The sequence below is a fragment of the Nematolebias whitei genome, chromosome 20 (genome assembly GCF_014905685.2).
Source record: "Nematolebias whitei isolate Nwh7 chromosome 20, NemWhi1, whole genome shotgun sequence".
Lineage (NCBI taxonomy): Eukaryota > Metazoa > Chordata > Actinopteri > Cyprinodontiformes > Rivulidae > Nematolebias > Nematolebias whitei.
Genome location: NC_056517.1, coordinates 7350673 through 7370377, shown reverse-complemented (window position 1 = coordinate 7370377; position 19705 = coordinate 7350673). Strand labels below are relative to the sequence as shown.

Sequence of the window (19705 nt, the reverse complement as noted above, 5' to 3'; positions counted from 1 at the left end):
TTTTGACCTGTCCCATCCCAATCCTGAGAGTTACAATAACGTTGACTCGTGTCATGCAGGAATCCTGCGGGAATCCCATGACCCGCAGAACTCCTGAAAAAATGTCATCCTCTACTCTGCACAAAACGGAGCAGCACTACAAGAGGGAGGGGCTTATCCCCCTTCCTCCTATGAGCAGTGCAGAGGAGAAATCTTGTCAAATTTATTTAGAAAGTACATTTAAAAACAGCAGTTGTTATGAATACTGTTCTAACAATAAAAATCAATGGTACCAATTTAAAGAATATTTACCTTATTTTGCCGGTACTATTTGACTTCTGGTCGCAAGACCTCGATAAGACTTCGGGGTAATATTTACCAGTAAATAATTTTTTTAGTATTTTGGTTACGTAGGTGTTTGGCACTGTTCTGTCCAGTGATTATGCTGAGATGTTATTGTGTTCATTTTGAAGGTGTAATGGATGTAACCATGAGTCAGTTAGTGAAGCTTCATGAAGACTTGTGAGGATCATGCAGTCTGAACATGTGTTGAAAGAAAGCAATGGCTGTGGCTTGCCATCTTGTGGCTGATTCTAGTACTACAACAAGAAAGCTGCACATTGTCAGAGCAAGTGGGGCACAGTTGCTCACGATGAACCGTGGATGCCCGCGGCTTAATAACCGGAGCATCTTATTTATATGCAAATTTTTGATTTATCTTATATTAATATGTGCGGCTTAGAGACAGGTGTGTCCTGTAGCCCGAGAATTATGGTACACCTCAGAATATTTTTTTACAGACTAAGTTAAACAAGGAAGCAACACTGAAAGCAAGAAAAGCCATATAGAAACCATTAGGGCTAAAAGAAAAAGGGAAAAGTAAAAAGAATCCAGGCAAGCAGCTAGGCATTCATCCATGAATCAGTTATCTTTACCCACTTCTTCCTTTTCGGGTCGCAGGGGTCACTGATGCCCATGATGTCCAGCTATCATTGTGCGAGAGGCAGGGGGCACCCTAGACAGGTCGCAAGTCCATCACAGGGACACGAGACAAATGAGACAAACGAACATTCACTCTCTCACCTAGGGACAATTTAGAGTTACCAATCAGCCTAACATGCATGTTTTTGGTTTATGGGAAGAAACCGGAGTACCCGGAAAAAACCCACACATGCACGGAGAGAACATGCAAACTCCACCCAGAAAGGTCACCGGGTGGGATTTGATCCGGCGAAGGAAGAACACCTTGCAAAAAAGATCTGAAGTCGTCTACTAAGGGATTTTAAACAACTGTTAAGTTCATGGTAAAATACCACAGCAGACAAGTTCCTGTCTTTAGTATTTTACATCGCTTCATAATGTAGCTGGTTTTGTTTTTATATATCATGTCTCCTATTTAGTTTTCATTTTATATGCTTTTTATATGATTGTCCATTGTCTGTAACTCATTGTGTTCATTGTTTAAAACAAAAAATTAAATAAAGATTGAATGAATTTATAAAGGTTAGTCTCATTGAGCCTCGAGCACTCATTTACAAGAGAGACCCGTTTTAAACAAAGAATGATGATAACAGTAGACAACAAAGACAACACTAGACAATCATAAAAGAAAGCATACAATTAGAGAAAAACTAATTAAAGAAAATGGTATTTAAAAAAACTGCTAGGTTGTAAAGTGATTTAGAATACAAAAAACAGGAACATGTCTGTGTTGGTTTAAATTAAGGTTGAATGAAAAAATGAAAGAATGAATGACCTGTTCGCTGAGGCAAAAGTTGGTAGAGACCAACTGAGCCACCGTGCAAGCAGATAAGCAGTTCAAACACGAAAAGTCAGACTGTCACATGACCACACAGACAAAGTTTTACTGAGAGACTCTTCACTGTTTCGGGTAAAGCAAACATTCACTGGATAAATTTCCTCACTGTATGTGTGAGATTTTTTTTCTTGTTTTTAAGTGTGAGTGTGCAGACTTCCAAGCAGGAATGTCAAGTATGCACCAAAAAACAAGCTGGGGCCTCCCTTTCTGCTAGTGCTGCTGTATGACAGTTAAAATCCAAATTACAGGACACAGGATAACAGGATGGCTTCAGTGCTGCTTGCACTTTTTTTGAATGGGCTTTAGATCATTTATGGAAGAAGATAGCTAAAGAAATTTTATACGGTTTCAGTGCAGCTGAGCAGTTTTCAGCTTCTGTTGTGAATCACTGTAGATCAGGATGCTAGCAGGATTGTAAATTGGAAACTATTCAGTCTAAGGTAGAAACAGAGACCATGCTTAATTTTGGCAATGCTAACTATGCTAACATCAATAATCACAACTAATAACAGATGCTATCCAATAACAGTATGTTACAGAACTAGAATCTGACTTATAAATCAAATTTCCTGTAAATACTTTGTTGGGTTTTAAAGAAATCGCTTTGGTTTATAATATGGAGGAAAATATTGGTGGATTTCCAGTGACAAAAGGTCAGTAACCTTGTGATTTTTTTCTCTCAAGAGAAAAGGTATTTTACTTTAAACTATAGATGCACAATATTATCGGCATGGTATCTGTATCAGCTGATATTAGTGATAAAGTTAAATATCGGACATCGGTCTTTCCATCAAAATAACTCACCGATATAAAAGGTGCTGTGTATATATATATATATATATATATATATATATATATATATATATATATGTATATGTATGTATGTATGTATGTATGTATGTATGTATGTATGTGAGGGAAATATTCCTGAGAGATCCAATAATTTTGTGTATTTTTATGGTTTTTCAGCTGAGTTAATTTTAGCAGATTATTTAATAGTCATTAAAGTGAAAACAGGACTTCATTATAAAACCTGCACCGTTTATTTATTTATTTATTTTTTAATCTTCACTGATTAAAAAAAGGAGAAGTTTCTGAAAGATCCAGTGACTCCTCCCCCTGATCAATCAGTGACCGACAGTGTTCTGACATCACATTTTGGTGCCAGCTCACTTGGTCCCACCAGAGAAGCAAGGACCAAAAAAGGGGCTGGTTCAGGGATGGAAATTAGCACCCACCGCTGGCCAAATGCGGGTAAATGTTTGAAGTGGCGTGTAGATTTGAACAACGCACCAGCTACTGTGGCAGGTTTGCAATTTATGAAAAGAAAAAAAAATTGTTCAATTTGTACTCCCAACCTGTAGGGGCAGCAGTGTGCCTGAGTTGCTGCTAGTCTGCTCTAATTGCAATTAGAAGAAAGAGAAAACAGCAGCTTTAGCCTTTAGCAATGTGGCGGTACATTTCGGGAGTTAAGCAGGTTGCAGACAACAAAAACGTTTCTTCAGAGGAGTTGAGAGATAAACTGTGGGTAGTTTTTTAACAAAAAATGTAAAATAAATTACAATGGTGAGTTCCGTTACCGTCTCATTTTTGATGAGAGCAGCCAGTCAATGTTTTGTTCCAGCTGTTGGCAGCACGAGCTCTCCAGAAAGACTAAGTAAGACAAAATTAGAGTAAGACAAAAGTAAGAGAAATTTTTTAATTTCCACCCCTGGACTGGTTCCGCAAAAAATTGACATTGGAAAAGCACTCAAAACTGTACCGAACTGAGCCGAACTGGGCTGAAGAGGGGCTATGGAAAAGGGGCTTAAGTTTGTGTAACCATTTTGCTTTAGGTCGTTTTCACACTTGATAGTCCGGTAGACTCAGTTTGGTTGGGGACCAATATTCATAACATTTTGTTACATTTGAGCTGTTGCGTTTGCATTCACACTGCTCTGTGCAGTCGAGCCAACTTGTTCGAACCAACCTGTTCCCCCACTCGCCTGTGGGGGCGCTGCACCAAGAACTACTGAAAGAAATGACACAAAAACCTCTGAAGACACTTCTTCTGGAGATAAATGCAAAAACAGAGTGGCGTCAAGTTTCATCGGTTTTAGGAGCTCTGTTTTGTCATTTTTCAACCATGGACTCGGCATGAGTGGAAGATGAGGCAGAAGACCATGGGGAATGTTGTTTTTCACACAAGGCGGCTGACGGCTCCCTATGAGGTAAGAGAAATGTGTGTTTGCAGAATAATGTATTTTAATTCCACAGCAGAGAAAGATATGTAGTCTCTAAGTAGGTCTAGGAAAAAGAATATCGGTATTGGTATCAGTTATTGGCAAAATAAGTTTTCACATATCAGCATATCAGATATCAGCCAAAAATCCAACACCATGCATCTCTACTTTAAACAGTTTATTGTGAATACATGTTCAATTTATCCAGAAATTAAAAAAATATATATCTGATAAACCACGTAGGATGAAAATATCAACATTTCAGATTATTCTGAGAAATTTTATTGTTAAATATGTTTTTATGTAACAGACTTTTGAAACTCTAAACTCCTTCACCAAACACCAGCTGTCTTTTCACAGCCAACTGAGGAAAACTTGACTAAAATTTAATTTTCTGACTAATATAAAAGGATTTTGTATTTCATATTTTAATGGCCACCACCTTGCCTCATCTTGCCTTTTCAGGTAAAAATGTAAAGTTTCTGCAGCCACTGGCTTTATTGTTAGTTAACTTTAACTTAGTGTTGAGCAGAAGAGTGAAAACGTCCAGTCACTCAGAAATCCTCTTACTACACAATATACAGACTTGTATACAGACTTTAAAGCAAGCAGCCACACTCTGAGCTCCAGCAGCTAACCTGTAGCAGGGTCAGACTCATCAGTACAACAGAATGGCAAGTTGTTTTTATTAAATCAGATAATAAAAAATATATCTTGTGTAGAATGAATATCATCTCTGAACCAGAGAAGTCAAAAGCCTCTTACTTGGACTGTGGACTTCAGGAAACACAGTGGACCAACACCAACAGAGGACATGGACCAAAACCATCACCGACTGTGAAAACTTGACACTAAACTTCAAGGACCGTGGATTCTGTGCCTCTCCTCTCTTCCTCCAGACTCTAGAACCTTGATTTCTAAATAGACTGTACTTATATAGCGCCTTTCTACCTTATTGAGATACTCAAAGCACTTTACACGACAATCTGTGCCTCATTTACCCATTCATACATCACTCTATTATATCTCTACAAATCTAATTGAACAAATCATTCTAAAGAGAATAATCAGAGCTTTATCACATTCATACACCGATGGGACACACATCGGAGGCAGTTCAGTGTCTTGCCCAGGGACACTTGGGCATGTGACTGCTGGTGGATTAGAACCCCCAACTCTTGCATTGGAGGAACGACTGCTCTAACCACTAGCCACAGCTGCCCCACATAGGAGATGCTAAATTTACTTTCATGTGAAAAGAGGACACTGGAGCACTGAGCAACAGTCCAGTTCTTCTCCTCAGCAGGTAACATGCTTGAGATGTTGTCTCTGGTTCAGGAGAGGCTGGACTTGATGAACGAGACATTTGTAGCTCATGTCCAAGTGTCTGTGTCTGTGCATAAGCTTCCATTATTGAACCTCTTCACAATAGTATGAGTAGTAATAATAATAATTAGTTTCACTTTCTGAAGTGATTTACAAAAACTACTTTTTCATGATGCTCTAATTTTCTGAGATGCACGTGTAAATTATTAATTTACTTATTTTCACAATAAGCATTTTGAAAACATTGTATTACAAACACTAAGGAGCATTCGAAGAGCTTTAAAATGGACAGAAAGTTTTCTCAGCAACCACCACTGTCTGAAACACGGACAATGCATTCATTGTGCTTCACGTGGGAGAAAATTCAAGGCTATAATGACCCAATTCACCACACAAATATAGCAACATTAAAAACATCCAATGAAAGAAAGCATTTTCAAAGTGAACTTGTGCAGGCATTGTACCCCTGATGTAGTACATGCTCAGTCTTTGCTCAGCTGCACGTCAGCAAACCTACAACTACAGACAGGCCACATTTGTTCAGTGTTTCATTCAAAGCAAGAACGGACAATCCATCCAGATCTGAACAGCTGTTAAGACATTCATCACCCAGCAGCTTTAATGCTCTCCTCCATCTTTGTAATGTTGCTCTTTCAAGGTGTTTATTGTGCCCTGTGGCAGGTAAACTAATCTGAAAGGCTGCAATTAATCTCTGTAATCACCTAAGCACAAAAAGTATTTCCATCTAGACTCCTGTTCATACTTCTCTGAAATCTATGGAGCTCAGTCAGGATTTGTGACCTTTTCATGATTTGTCCAAGCACCCCCAACTCCTGTCCTGCTCCTTCTCCTCCCTGTGTCCCTTCAGGAACTGCCAAGAAGCGAGAGGACCACACAGCAGGAAGAGGACACACTGGCCTCAGTTCAGCCATTTTTATTTCCACAATCTGCAAAGAAACACTTAGCAAGCCACTCAATTCAATCTCACTGCATCCATCGTCAAAGGGACATGTTAGACAGGAAGGTGACTTCTGGAGAATCACTGATCTAACTTGTATTCACAGAGAACAGCTAGTTTTATTACTGACACAAAACAGGTAGTACAAAACAAATAAACTAGAAACAAAAAAAGGGTTGTGGAAAAAAGTAGCTTGTGAATACTGTGACCATGTGAAATGAAATGAAGTCTATGGGTTGTGGGAACTTCTATGTTTTCCCTAATCGAATGACAAGTAAGAACAGAGAGGCTCGCCAGCTTTATGTGGTGTTTACATCACATCTTCCTCTCAGTGAAAAATCTCTTGAGGACAAATAAAGAAGTTTTGCCTTTATTTGCTCATCAAGTTTTGGATATGAGAAAATCGCTTCCTAACAGAAGCACACAACTCAACGTTTTACTTTATTTTTGGAAGATGTATGTTTTCCTGACCAACTCAACTGGAAATAACCGACATTGTGTGGTGGCAAAATGAAAGTAGACCAAAAAAGACATAAACAAACAATGCAGGGTTTCACCCCAATGTGGAAAGAGGAGAAACTAGTTAGGCATGAACAGCAGACTGAGTAAGTAGCTGATATCAGTTAATCCTACCATTGGCTAGAGAAGGCTGAAAGGACAGCACAGAAGGACTAATCCTGGCAAGAACAAGAGGTCAGGGTCTATCATAGCAGGCAGGATCCAAGATGCATGCTGTGCAGAGATGTGCCTCAAACAGTCCTGCACATATTAGCAGGATGTAAGATGCAGCACGTAAAATATACATGGAACACCATAACCACGTGGTTGGAAGAGTGAACAGGAATCACTGTGACATGTATGAACTGGAGTACTTGCACTTAGTGGTGGGCGATATGGCTCAAATATAATATTGTGATATTTCAGAGCATTCTGACGATAACGGTAAATTCCGTAATGTAACCAAAAAAAAAAAAAAAACTAGTTATTCATTTGACAAAATTAACTTAACATGATGCTTTGCGCAGCACGGTGGCACAACTGGTAGAGCTGCTGCCTTTCAGCGAGCAGGTCCCTGGTTCAAATCCCGATCTGGTGCCCTTTCTGGGTGGAGTTTGCATGTTCACTCCGCGCATGTGTGGGTTTTCTCCAGGTACTCCGGTTTCCTCCCACAGACCAAAAACATGCATGTTAGGCTGATTGGTAACTCTAAATTGTCCCTAGGTGAGAGAGTGAATGGTTGTTACCTGAGGCAGTTAGAACAGTTTCTTTAAGTGAAGTGGGCAAAAATACAGTATTTATGGACACATGCAGAAGTCTCATAGATTTACAGAAATCACTCATTACACAGACTGCCTCACAAAGTTGTTTGACAAACTAATCAGTGATGTGGTGGGTACCGTCCTTTTTGTCAAGGCTAATTTTATTAGGTTTTTTTTCATTCATTCAACTTTTATTTAGACAGGTAACTCCCATTGAACATTGAGGACTCATTTACAAGAGAGACCTGATTTCAACAAAGGATGATGAAAAACAACGGACAACAATAGCCAGTTATAAAAAGGCATACAGATTTTTTTTTTTTTAACAAATAGAATGGCTAAAAAAAGAAAAGTAACAAAAAACAGCTGGATTCTAAGGCGAATGTAGAAAACTAAAAACAGGAACATGTCTGCATTGGTCCCTGCCAGGAGTCCAACAGATTCTTAAAGTCACTTAGAGAGGTCAAGGTCGAGAGCTTCAAATCTTTTTGTAAGATATTCCAGGAAACAGAAGCGGAGTAGGAGAAGGCCCTTTTGCCAAGTTCAGTCCTCACTGAGGGAACACTGCAGGTAATAATGTCCTGAGAGCGCACGCTGTAGCTGCACTCACGCAGAGACATGTAGGAGGAGATGTATGAAGGCAGCAGACCAAGAAGTGATTTAAAGATGAAAATGTACCAGTGGAAGGGTCTGTGTGAAGTTAATGATGTCCAGTTAACCAGTGAATACAGGGTGCAGTGGTGGGTATGATAATCACAGCCAGTTATGAATCTTAGTGCACCATGATAGACAGCATCCAACATCTGCAGGGTTCTTGTAGGAGTGTTCATGTAAATAATGTCACCGTAATCAATTGAGGGAAGGAAAGTAACAGATACAAGGCGTTTCCTAGCATTCAGAGTTAGACAGGATCTGTTTCTGAAAAAGAAACCCCGTTTAACTTTCAGTTTCTTTACTAGGTTTTCCACATGGAGCTTAAAAGAGAGATGTGAGTCAACCAAGATACTCAAATATTTATAGGAATCAACAAACTCAATGGGGACACCATTTGAGGATGAAATCAGAGGAAGAACTGCTGGGACCAATCCGGACTTCCCATTTGAGAAAAGCATCCCTTTGATTTTGTCGGCATTTAGGACAAGTTTGAGGTGAAACAAATCAGACTGGATGATGTCAAATGCAGACTGCAAAAGCTGGAAAGCCTTATCAACTGTTTTAGCTTGACAATAAACAACTGTGTCATCAGCATAGAAATGTATGGATGCATCAGGGATGTTTTTACCTACATTATGTAAGTAGATTGTAAAGAGTCCTAAGACTGAGCCTTGTGGTACACCACTGTTGACTGTTAAATAGGGAATATAATGGAGGAAGTACCACTATGTTGAACACATTGCCTCCGGTCTGAGAGATAGTTAGAGAACCAACCAATGGTGTGTTCTGAGAAACCGATTTCTGAGAGTTTATGACACAAGATTTTATGATCCACAGTGTCAAAAGCTTTAGACAGGTCTAAGAAAAGTGCAGCATAGTTTGTTTTTTAGTTTGAGTCCGTTTTTTTTTTTGTTGTTGTTGTTTTTTTTGTGGGGGGGGGGTAGGGGGGGCGGCAAATGGCCACCTGGTCAACAAGTCAAGACATTAATGGTAGATCATGTGAGCAACTGGCTTCTGAATGAAAGCAAAATCAGAAATTTTCTTTAGATCAATTTGTTTATCCATTCACTCACTCATTCAGTTGGTCTTTTGAAGGACTTGGCCACAGGATTTCTGCAGAAATAAGCCAATCAAATTTAATGTTTTTTAATGCCAATTTATTGCCATTTTTTCAAACATTTTTAACAACATTGACAGTGAATGCATAAAGCTCATAAGTTTTTTTAAGTACCATTTTAATGTCCTTCCATACACTATTACACCACTTCTGTTTTGATTTACAGAAGAATATGTCATGTGCCCTAGTTTTAAAGGTTTTCTTTTTAATTCAAACTTATTTAAACTGGCATTGCAGAACCAAGAGGCGTGGAGCATCACCATATACAGTATGTGTATACTAATTTTTACTGCCACTCCATATGCCATTTACTCTCATTTGTTTATATTATTATCCATATGTAGATTTTATTAAGTACAACATAATGAATAAATGACAATGAAACACAGTGCCATTTATCAAAAAGCATATGCTTTACCTTAACAACATTCATCAAATGAAAGTTAGCAGATAAAACATGATTGAACTGTGTGTAAAATTCTGGATAAGACCAGTATGTGTAAAGAACAGTGTGCAACATGTCTCCTACCAAACCCTACTTCAGCACAACGTCACAATGAGACAGTTATTTGGTGCAAACAGAATTACCTATGTAAAAGCACAAAATTCCACAATTTAAATGACATTAAAAGAATGTGGCACAATGGATTTGTTGCTCTTAATGATGGTGGTGTGTTTGCTCCCCTTCTTCAGAGCCAGAGGTAAATCAATAGTAATTGTAAGAAAACACAATATACATTTTTTCCTAAAAGCCCTTACGGGCTCCATTGTTTATCAATTGTTTTTTATAGTTAACTAATGCTTTAAATTCAATAAAAAGTTTCTGCGTATCATCAGTTTTCTCTTGGTAATTAAACTGTTGTCGTTGCACTTAAATTGGAGTTTGCATTTATCCATTCTCCTATTTCTCCTGAGGTTTTCCCGTTTTCCTCTAACACATGATCTTCTTACAATTGAGCATTGACCAGACAGAAACAATTAAGTTAATAATGGTTCCAAGTGTTACACTAATGTAACACCAATATTTTATCCCCATAAGCAAGTCAGACTTAGTCGTTTCCAAAATAGCTTACCTCATTTTTCTTTAATGCCATTTGAAACCTTCAATTTTTCTAAATTAATTTAATGAATTAATGCTTTTAATGTCCGATAGAAACAAAACAAAACAGAGTGTGAGGAAAAAATGTCAGAATTATTTCTAAAATGAGCATTGATCTAAATAAGCTCAAACCAAAGAAAAATAATTTAATTCTGATGTATTTATTTGGGATTAAATTAAGGCTAGTTCACTGCCATGAAGGTAGCAAAAATGGAAAAAGCAAAATGAAAAAAAAAAAAAAAACTTTCTAAAGGGTCACCAAAGTTCATGCTCAGTAATACTTATTATAACACTTATTTTCCTGACAATATTCTAAACAGGGCAAAGTAAGAAAACACCACAAATGAACTGAGTGTGGCTTCCACCTGCCCCAACAACACAGTGCTCAAGTTGACAGCGAGCTCTTACCAAACCCTATCAACAACATTTCTTAGACACACTGCCAGCGTACTTTCCTAACATAAAAAGGACCCAAAAAAAGTCTATAAAATACTGGCAATGGTGAAATTAAGTGAAATGTTTGTTTATTTTTAACAAGCTTACAACTAACTCCCCTAAAAATTGGTAAGGTGTACAAAGAAAAAAACATTTTCTCGCCTTAACATAATTTTTTGGGGATATCTTTGATTCAAATTGTTGCATTCAAGACTCTGAAAGTGTAAATTAGCTGCCATTCACACATTTCCTCCTTTCATGTGGCGTACCACGCCACACACTCCAGCATGCTCACAAATGTCCCCGTGGTGGGGGAACTGGGGGCTGTGCACGGATCCTCAGCAGAATGACCTAGATTCTTTTCAAGCCTGTCTCTTTGTTCGCTCCATGGTGGAGAAGGCTGCTGATGTAGCATGTGGAACAAAGAACACGAGCAGTATTTGGAGCCATCAAACACGCTGACCCGCCTAGAAACAGCTACAGCCTGAAAAGACTCATAAAGGTGGTACCATTTGGACCTCCACTGCCCTGTTTTCTACTATTTTTTATCTGTGCTGATAAAAAGGGGAGATAAACCCCAGTTCTTGCAGAGAAATGAAACAAATATAACATTGGGAGGAGGCCTGACTACCACTTTGTAGACTGGAAGAAAATTTAATTCATGTTTTCACTGGGGGGCACAAAAGTCTTAATTGCTGCAAATAAAAGACACTTTGAAGACATAAACACCCTCAAAGCGCAAGTCTTTAAATAAAAAAAAACACCTTACCCACTTTTTCTTGAAAAGTAAAAGGAACAATGAAAAGGACAAAACCACTAAATTAAGTGGTTGTTCTGTGATTATTTTAATGAAATGCATCCAAAGATTATTGATTACAGATTACCCCATTTCATGAACAAACTGTTGGCATATAATCCCAAACACAAAACCCATATGCATCAGTTGACCTCCTCCCTAAAAAATGATCCCATCTAACAAGCCAGACAAAAACGCCTTAAGGGCACCGTTTCAGTCAACATCCATTTGTTATTTTGACCCCTTGTATCTGAAAAGTGTTGCACCAATTAGGCCTGTTGAAATAAACAATAAATCAATTAATTGCGTGATAAATTAAGATTATTTACCTCATTTTCATTTATCGGCTTTATTGTTTCTTCATGTCTCTCTCTCTCTACTGAAGACACTGGATGACAAAAAGGCTCAACTCCGGTGCTCTTCACTGACCCCTCCATTTCTCTTTAAAATCTGTTTTAACCGTCCAAAATCACGTTTTTGGATCGTTAAAAGCAGCTAAGCAGTGAACCTAAGCTACGAGCTAAGCTAACAAGCTGACCTCGGGGAAAAAACCTCCGTCTTGTCAAAGCTCCAAAATTCACAGTTGAAACCCGTGCCTTTGTGTAAAAAGTACGTTTTTCTCTGCAAAAAGAAGCTGAGAACTTGTTCACTGATGTTTTATTAAAAGCTGTGTGTGAAAAATGCTATGCTGAAGAGCTCAAACCACACAGAGTGTCCGCCATTTTGAGAATCGAAAAAAAAAGGAAGGAGAGACAGCCCATGTCACGTCAAGGGGCCTCCCACCCATTTTCCTTAAAGAGACACGCTGCTCACTCCCTCACTATCCATCCTTAGGTTCAAACGGTCTTATATTGCCATCCAGTAGTCAAATTAAGGTACTACATACAAAAATTAGCCAACATTTCTTCTTAAATTTGACAATAATTACTAATTATTGTCAAATTTAAAACAATATTATCATTTATCGCAATAATTTCTGAGACAATTAATCACCCAGCAAAATTTGTTATCGTGACAGGCCTAGTGCCAATTCAGTTGTGTTGGAGTGGAAGAATGATGAACAAATACAACTTTGAAATAAAACAGGAGTAAAGAATGTAGAAGATTTTGATTGAGACAATAGAAGCCTTTGTTGTTAGTTAATTTTTTTTTTTTTTTAATGAGCTGAGGGAGAGGGCAGCATGGTGGAACAGTTGGTAGGGCAGCTGCCTCTCAGCAAGAAGGTTGCCAGATCGAATCCCGGCTGAGGACCATTCTGAGTGGAGTTTGCATGTTCTCTCTGTGCATGCATGAGTTTTCTCCAGGTACACCAGTTTCCTCCCACAGACCAAAAACATGCATGTTAGGCTGACTGGTAACTCTAAATTGTCTCTAGGTGTGAGTGAGAGAGTGAATGGTTGTTTGTCTCGTTTGTGTCCCTGTGATAGAAGTGCGACTTGTACCCCACCTCTCGCACCAGTGACCCCCAAAAAACCAGAAAGGAAGAAGTGGGTACAGATAATGGATGGATGGAGCAGAGGGACACAAGTACATCAATAGTGAGTACATTAAGATATAAATTGCAGACTAGTCACAAATCTGTGCTGGTCCCAGCAGAGAAATCAGCACAGTATGTGGAACTTTATCAAATGTTTAGTTCCACTTTCAATTTTGGCATTTAAACACTTATAGGGACCTTCAAAACTATCAAAAAAGGAACAAGAGAAAATGTCTCAAATTCATAAAAATCAAATCTTTAAAACAGCCCTTTCTTACCTGCATGAGCTCCGTTGAACTGCTGCTCAACTCGTCCCCAGATTCAGAGTCGTGGCGGAGCTTGTTGGACCCCTCCCCTGGTGTGGAGCTCCTGTTTCCATCCAAACTTTTGCGGTGGTTGTTTCCCACTTTGAGCAGAGGTAAATCATCCTGTGTTTGAGGAAACAACAAACCGTTGCTGTGGTGATGGTTGTTGTTGTTGTGAAACAGCACCAGTTCTGCTACCAGCTTGCAATGGTGAGGACTCCCCACATTCTGATTTGTATCCTTTGAGAGAACGGGTGGAGTGACAGGGTCAGAAGACGGCGAGGGGGTGGAAGAGGGCGACGGGTGACCAAAGCTGGTCATTTCCGGATGTGGTCTGTTGAAATTCTCATTGGACTCCTTGCATATATCCAAAACGGTAGGTTTGGCTCTCAGGGCGGGTTTCTGGGGGGGCATAATTGCCTGACGCACTACCTTGACATATTGCGCTGGCACATAAAAAGCCTTTGCGCCCTCCTCCTTTCTCACCTGCCACCAATCCTCATTGGTCTTCTTCACCAGCAAATAGCATTCTCCCTGACGAATGGTCACCATCTTTTCTTTTGCCTTGTACTCATAGTCGTACTCCACCTCAATGTAGACCTGCCCTGGAGTAACGGGCAGCGATTCTTTGTCTGCCATGACAGATGCAATAAGTGTTGACCTTTAGCTGCTCAGCATCAAATGCCTGGGGTGGTCCTCCTGTCTGACTGCACTGGAGGACACAGAATAAGTTAGTTAGTAAAAATAATTTGTCATTTATTCTAACAAGGTTGAATAAGGTCCTCTGGACAGATTTTTCTTTGTTGAAATGTTTTGTCTTTTATCCAAAAGACTTCTTCAGTCTGAGGAGCCATGTCAAACTCAGTCTTATAAATATCACCTTTTCCTAGTGGATCAACCAGCTTGCTGTTGACATCCAAAACTAGCTGGTCACATGATATAGGAGGACCATCAGCCTAACAATTGATTGTTCATGTCCTGATGGCCGCTTGCTATTCACAGGAGGCTGAGTGATACTAGCAATCACAGCATTGTAAGAGGGGGACAGTTGAACACGGAGGCCTCCACCCCTGTTTAATGATGGACGATTTCTTTTCACAAAGATGGCCTCCTTTACTCCTCTCTCAAACCATTGTTCCTCTCTGTCCAGGATGTGAACATCTTCATCCCTGAAAGAGTGACCGCTGGCCTGGAGATGAGTGTAGACCGCAGAGTCCTGGCCTGATGATGTTGCGTTTCTGTGCTGGGCCATCCTTTTGGCCAGTTGCTGTTTAGTTCCCCTGATGTAAGACTGATCACCCTCCTGACACTGAACAACATACACAATATTACTCTGTTTGTGCCGGGGGACTGGATCTTTCGACTGGACCAGTCTTTGCTGTAATGTATTTTGGGGTTTAAAAGCCACTGGGATGTTATGTTTAGAAAATAAACGTCTCAGTTTCTCTGATACTCCCGCAACATACGGAATGACCACTGGTCTGGGTTCCTCCTTTTCACCTGATGGATGATTGGAGTCCCATTTGGGTTTCTTTGCTGCTTTCAGGAAGGCCCAGTTAGGATATCCACATTGCTCTAGAGCCTGTCTTGTGTGGGATTTCTCCTTTTGCCTGGCTCCTGAGTTAGTGGGGACATTGTCTGCTCTGTGGTACAGAGTCCTGATGACTCCTAACTTGTGCTCCAGAGGGTGATGGGAGTCAAACTGCAATACTGGTTTGTGTGGGTCTAGATTGTAGACTCTGTGGTTTACACTCATCTGCAGGCCAGCGGTCACTCTTTCAGGGACAAAGGTGCAAAATCCATGATAAAGAGGAACGTTGGCTTGAGAGGCGTAAAGGAAGCCATCTTTGAGAATAGATCCCGTCCATCGTTAAACAGGGGTGGAGGCCTCCGTGTTCAACTGTCCCCCTCTTACAATGTTGTTATTGCGAATATCACTCAGCCCCCTGTGGATAGCAAGTGGCCATGAGGGCATTAATGATCAACTGTTAGTCTGATGGTTCTCCTTTTGCATGTGACCAGCTAGTTTTGGATGTCAACAACAAACTGGTTGATCCACTAAGGTGCTGTTTATAAGACTGAGTTTGTTGCAGCTCCTCAAACTGAAGAAGTCTTGTGGATAAAAGACAAAACGTTTCAACAAAGAATCTCTCCAGAGGACCTGACTCAACATTGTTAGATTCATCTACCTGTATTATTGAGCATCAGGACATTTGTCATTTAAATTTCACAAACTATAAGGCCACAAACAGTAAGAGTAAAAAAGTCATTCTAAACCATTTATTGTAAGATTTACATATGAGACAGAAGGAAGATCTAATCCTCAACATTTAAATTTGGATAAAAAATATAAGATAAACATACACTTTATTTGTACAGCCCTTTGAGATAAATACCTCTGTGAGGCTTTAACTGTGTGAATTCTTATGAAGCGCTCACTCTATTGTGATCCAATTTTCTTCCGTACATTTTTCGGCGCAATTTTCTTCCCGCAGTTTTCAGCTATTTCAACAAATCATAAATCAAAACATTCAGCTCTTTCGGGACAATCCTGCTATGACTTTTGGTTTGTAACTTTAGCTTTTTGAAATATTTTGCCTTTTCTGCCATTTTTTTTCCTCATAGAAAATGAGTTGAGCTTATTTTACATCCTTCAAATCTTTAGAAGTGTTTACAACCTTTTACTGCGCCTTTCACATTTGGTTCTGCTTCAGCTTCTTTCAGCTTCCTTGTGCAAATTAAAAATCTTCAGCTACTTTTAGCTAATTTCAGCTGTTTTGTGCTCATTTCTGCTAACCAACATCTTTGAGTTTCTTCTAACTTTTTTCTGCTGATTTCAGCTGGTTATGCTCCTTTCAGCTTATTTCTGTAAATTTCAGTTTTTTTCTATTATTTCAGCTAATATATAGCTGTTTTATGCGAATTTAAGGTTTTTCAGATAATTCCACATTTTTGCACTCATTTAAAACTTTTATCAGCCTAATTCAGCAAAAATGTGCTCTCTCCACTACCTTCTTGTAATTTCAGCTTCTTTCTGCCTTTTAGCTACTTTTTCAGCTTTTTTCAGATAATTTCCACTTTTTTGTGCTAATTTATGCTTCTTTAAGCAAATGTGTTCTTTCCTTTTGTCTGCAAACTTTAGCTGGTTCTACCTCTTCAGCTACTTTTTTTTTTTTTAGCATTTTTTAGCTAATTTCAGATGTTTTCAGATAAATTCAAGTTTTGTTGTGGTAATTTCTGCTACTTTAAATCTAATTAACATATTTCTGTTAATTTCTGCTTGTTATGCTACTTTCAGCTTTTTTCTGCCATTTCGGCTACTATCCCTATTAAATTTAGCTTTTTCAGCTCATTCCGCATTTTTAGCTCATTTCAGCTCCTTCCACTTCTTTCTGGAAGTAACATTTTTTCTGCCTTTTAAGCTACTTTTCCAGCTATTTTTTTCAATTTTTGTTAATCTCTTTTTTAATATATAGCTAGTTTCCTAATTTTTGTGCTCATTTCTGCTTATTTAAACCTAATTCAGCAAATATGTGTTCTTTCTGCTTTCAGAGTCAGAGTTTCTTTATTCGTCATTCGCACCACATGTGGTACATGTGGTGGAACAAAATTGTGATGGTTTCTTCTGCTAACTTAGGATTTTTCTTCCATTTCAGCTACATTTCAGCATGGCTTTAGCTAATTTCAGCTGTTTTTCAGCAAGTTCTTCAACAATAAGCCTTCACACTGCATTTTCCCAGGAAATGCAACGTCTCTAGTTGTCATTTCAACCTTATAGGGCCGATTTAATAAAGAGATTATCTTTGATATGTTTTGGCGGTCTATAAAAATGCTGAACTGACAGAGCATTGTGCCATTTTTCACCATTTTGGCTATTTTGTTGCAGTTGCCATCATTTCCCTCAAGTTCCATGATCCAATTTCAACAAAGCATTAGATGTTAGAGATGATTTCACATTTGACACTTTGCTTTACAGAAAAGTTCATGATCTGCTCAATGACTTCACGGTGCCCCGTCCACGTGACTGCTAAACACACTCAAATCATTAACTCCTCACTATTTTAATTCAGTCTTATGAGCTGTTTATCCTGACAGTTTGCCCTCTTCATCTTCACACTGGTTGTGTCTGTCAAAAGCTTTGTATTTTTTTTTATTTAACCTTTGTTTCTACAGGTTAGTCTCATTGAGCCGCGGGGACTTGTTTACAAGAGAGACCCGTTTTAAACAAAGAACACAGAAGAGGTGCAGACAACAATAGACAATCACAAAAAAAGCATATAAAATAAAAAGTAAATAAAAGAAAATGTATAAAAACGAAAGAAAAGCAGCTATATTATAAAGCGGTGTGGTTCCTAGAGTTTTCAAAAGCAGAATGGGAGGAAGATCTTTCAGTTTTCAGGCTCCTCTCATGTGGAACCAACTTCCAGTTTCTGTCCGTGAGGCTGACACACTGTCCAGTTTTAAGACTTTCCTTTTAGATAAATCCTATAGTTAGGGTTGGCTTGGGTTTCCTGAGTTATCCCTTAGTCTACTGCTTAGACTCTCCTACTGTCTTTACTTGCTCTACTCTACCAGTTTTGTATTTGTAATTATTTCTATCAACGTGTTTTTGTCTTTCTTCTGATAGAAAGTACACCTGGACCTGTCATTCTGTGTTGCTTTCTACTTCCTGTTCTCTCAAACCCAGCACAGCCTGGTTCTGCTGGAGGGTTCTTCCTGTTAAAAGGAGTTTTTCCTTTCCACCGTTGCCTTTGTGCTTGCTCAGGATGGGAGTTTATGTTAGTGTCTATCTTATATACTGTTCCTTTTTATACTTTGTATTTTTTTGCTCTTTTGAGTGTAACTGGGATCTCGAGTAGACGATTTCGTTCCGCCTCATGTACCACATGTGACACGAATGACAATGAAGAGAGTTGAACTTGAGACTGTGACAAAGTGAAGATTTGATGTAATCTGCTGCTTCCTTAGAAAGAAAACTTTTACCAGTTGGCTCTTTTGATGTGAATGTTTCTGTTCAGTGCCTTGAGACAACTTCTGTAGTGACTTGGTGCTATAGAAATAAACTGAACTGAATTTAATTGAAAACACCCTGGGGGGGGGGGGGGGGCTGCCTTCTGTCCCTGTGCTTCATTCTAAACAGATGTGACCCAGCAGCATCCATGCAGCTTCACTTTGTCTCTACCTTTCAGGGTTATTGAAATAACTGCAGCACGACAGCAACACTTTAAACAGGAACCTTTTTGTTATATAATTTGGGCTAAATGGGTGGGTGGGGTGGGGGGGGGGTCACATGGATGGGGGCAGGGTCCCCTTCCTGACACAAACAGGCTGCAGCATCAACACAAAGGACAGGGACAACAAAGGGGTCACAATGAATGTCCAGGAGCGTGGACAGAACAGGAACCCCACTCAGTGCAGAAAAACAAAACACCACGAGGACCAATCAGGCCGCAGTCACGCGCAACCTTTAATTAACTATTTAGCGTAAATTCTAAACCTTACAACGCTTACGTCACGTGTGAGCTCCCCCACGAGGAGACATGTCAGTTTCGACAGGCTCCATCATGAAGAAGATGATGATGATGATGTGGGGACAACAGCCCCGCAGGTAGAATGGAGCCCTCCGTCTCTGCAGCGCGTGCACAGCAACAAACTCCGACAGAAGCCAATTATCGCGTGCGTGCGACACGAGCACCTGTAAACACGACGGGACTCACCCTGAAAACATGCTCCGTGCACGCGCTGCGCCCGCTGACCGCATCGACGGGAACTTTTCAGAACCTGGTCCAGTCTTTGGAGCCGAACTGGTCCGCAGCAAGCCTCCAGTCATCTGTTCCCACAGACCAGTCCACCTCCTGCTGCCGACCCGCCTCACATCCGGTCACACCTTTCAAAGTAAAAGACTTCTGAAGGCGTCACGTTTTATTAGCGCCTGCAGCCAAAAGGCGATGGAGCGTGTGGGCAACAAGTCCAGGGGCGATTCTAGAATATGCCCTTTAGGGGTGCTTAGCCCCCAGGGCTCACAATGGCTCTTGGCTTGAACAATGCGTGGCCACTGACGTCAGAAGCAGACCCGGCTCCAGAAGAATTTAGCTTGGGGGGGCTGAGGAATTTTATTTTATTTTATTTATTTATTTGTTTGTTTATTTTCGGGGGAGAGTAAATACTCATTTTATTTTATATAAATACATAAATAAACGTTTACGTAACCTTGCAACTGAAATGACCATATGTTGTTTATAAACACAAAACAAATAAC

At 39.6% G+C, this 19705-nt stretch overlaps 1 protein-coding gene across 1 annotated transcript in view; it reads right to left on the bottom strand.

The window, feature by feature from the left end:
- Nucleotides 1-19313, bottom strand: part of arhgap12b (Rho GTPase activating protein 12b) — a gene marked incomplete in the record, with an annotated part of 98908 nt that extends 79595 nt beyond the window's left edge. The window contains 2 exon segments of the mRNA XM_037693835.1: nt 13420-14158; nt 19164-19313. Of these exon segments, the coding sequence (XP_037549763.1) occupies nt 13420-14085 (666 nt within the window).
- Nucleotides 19314-19705: the final 392 nt, after the last annotated feature.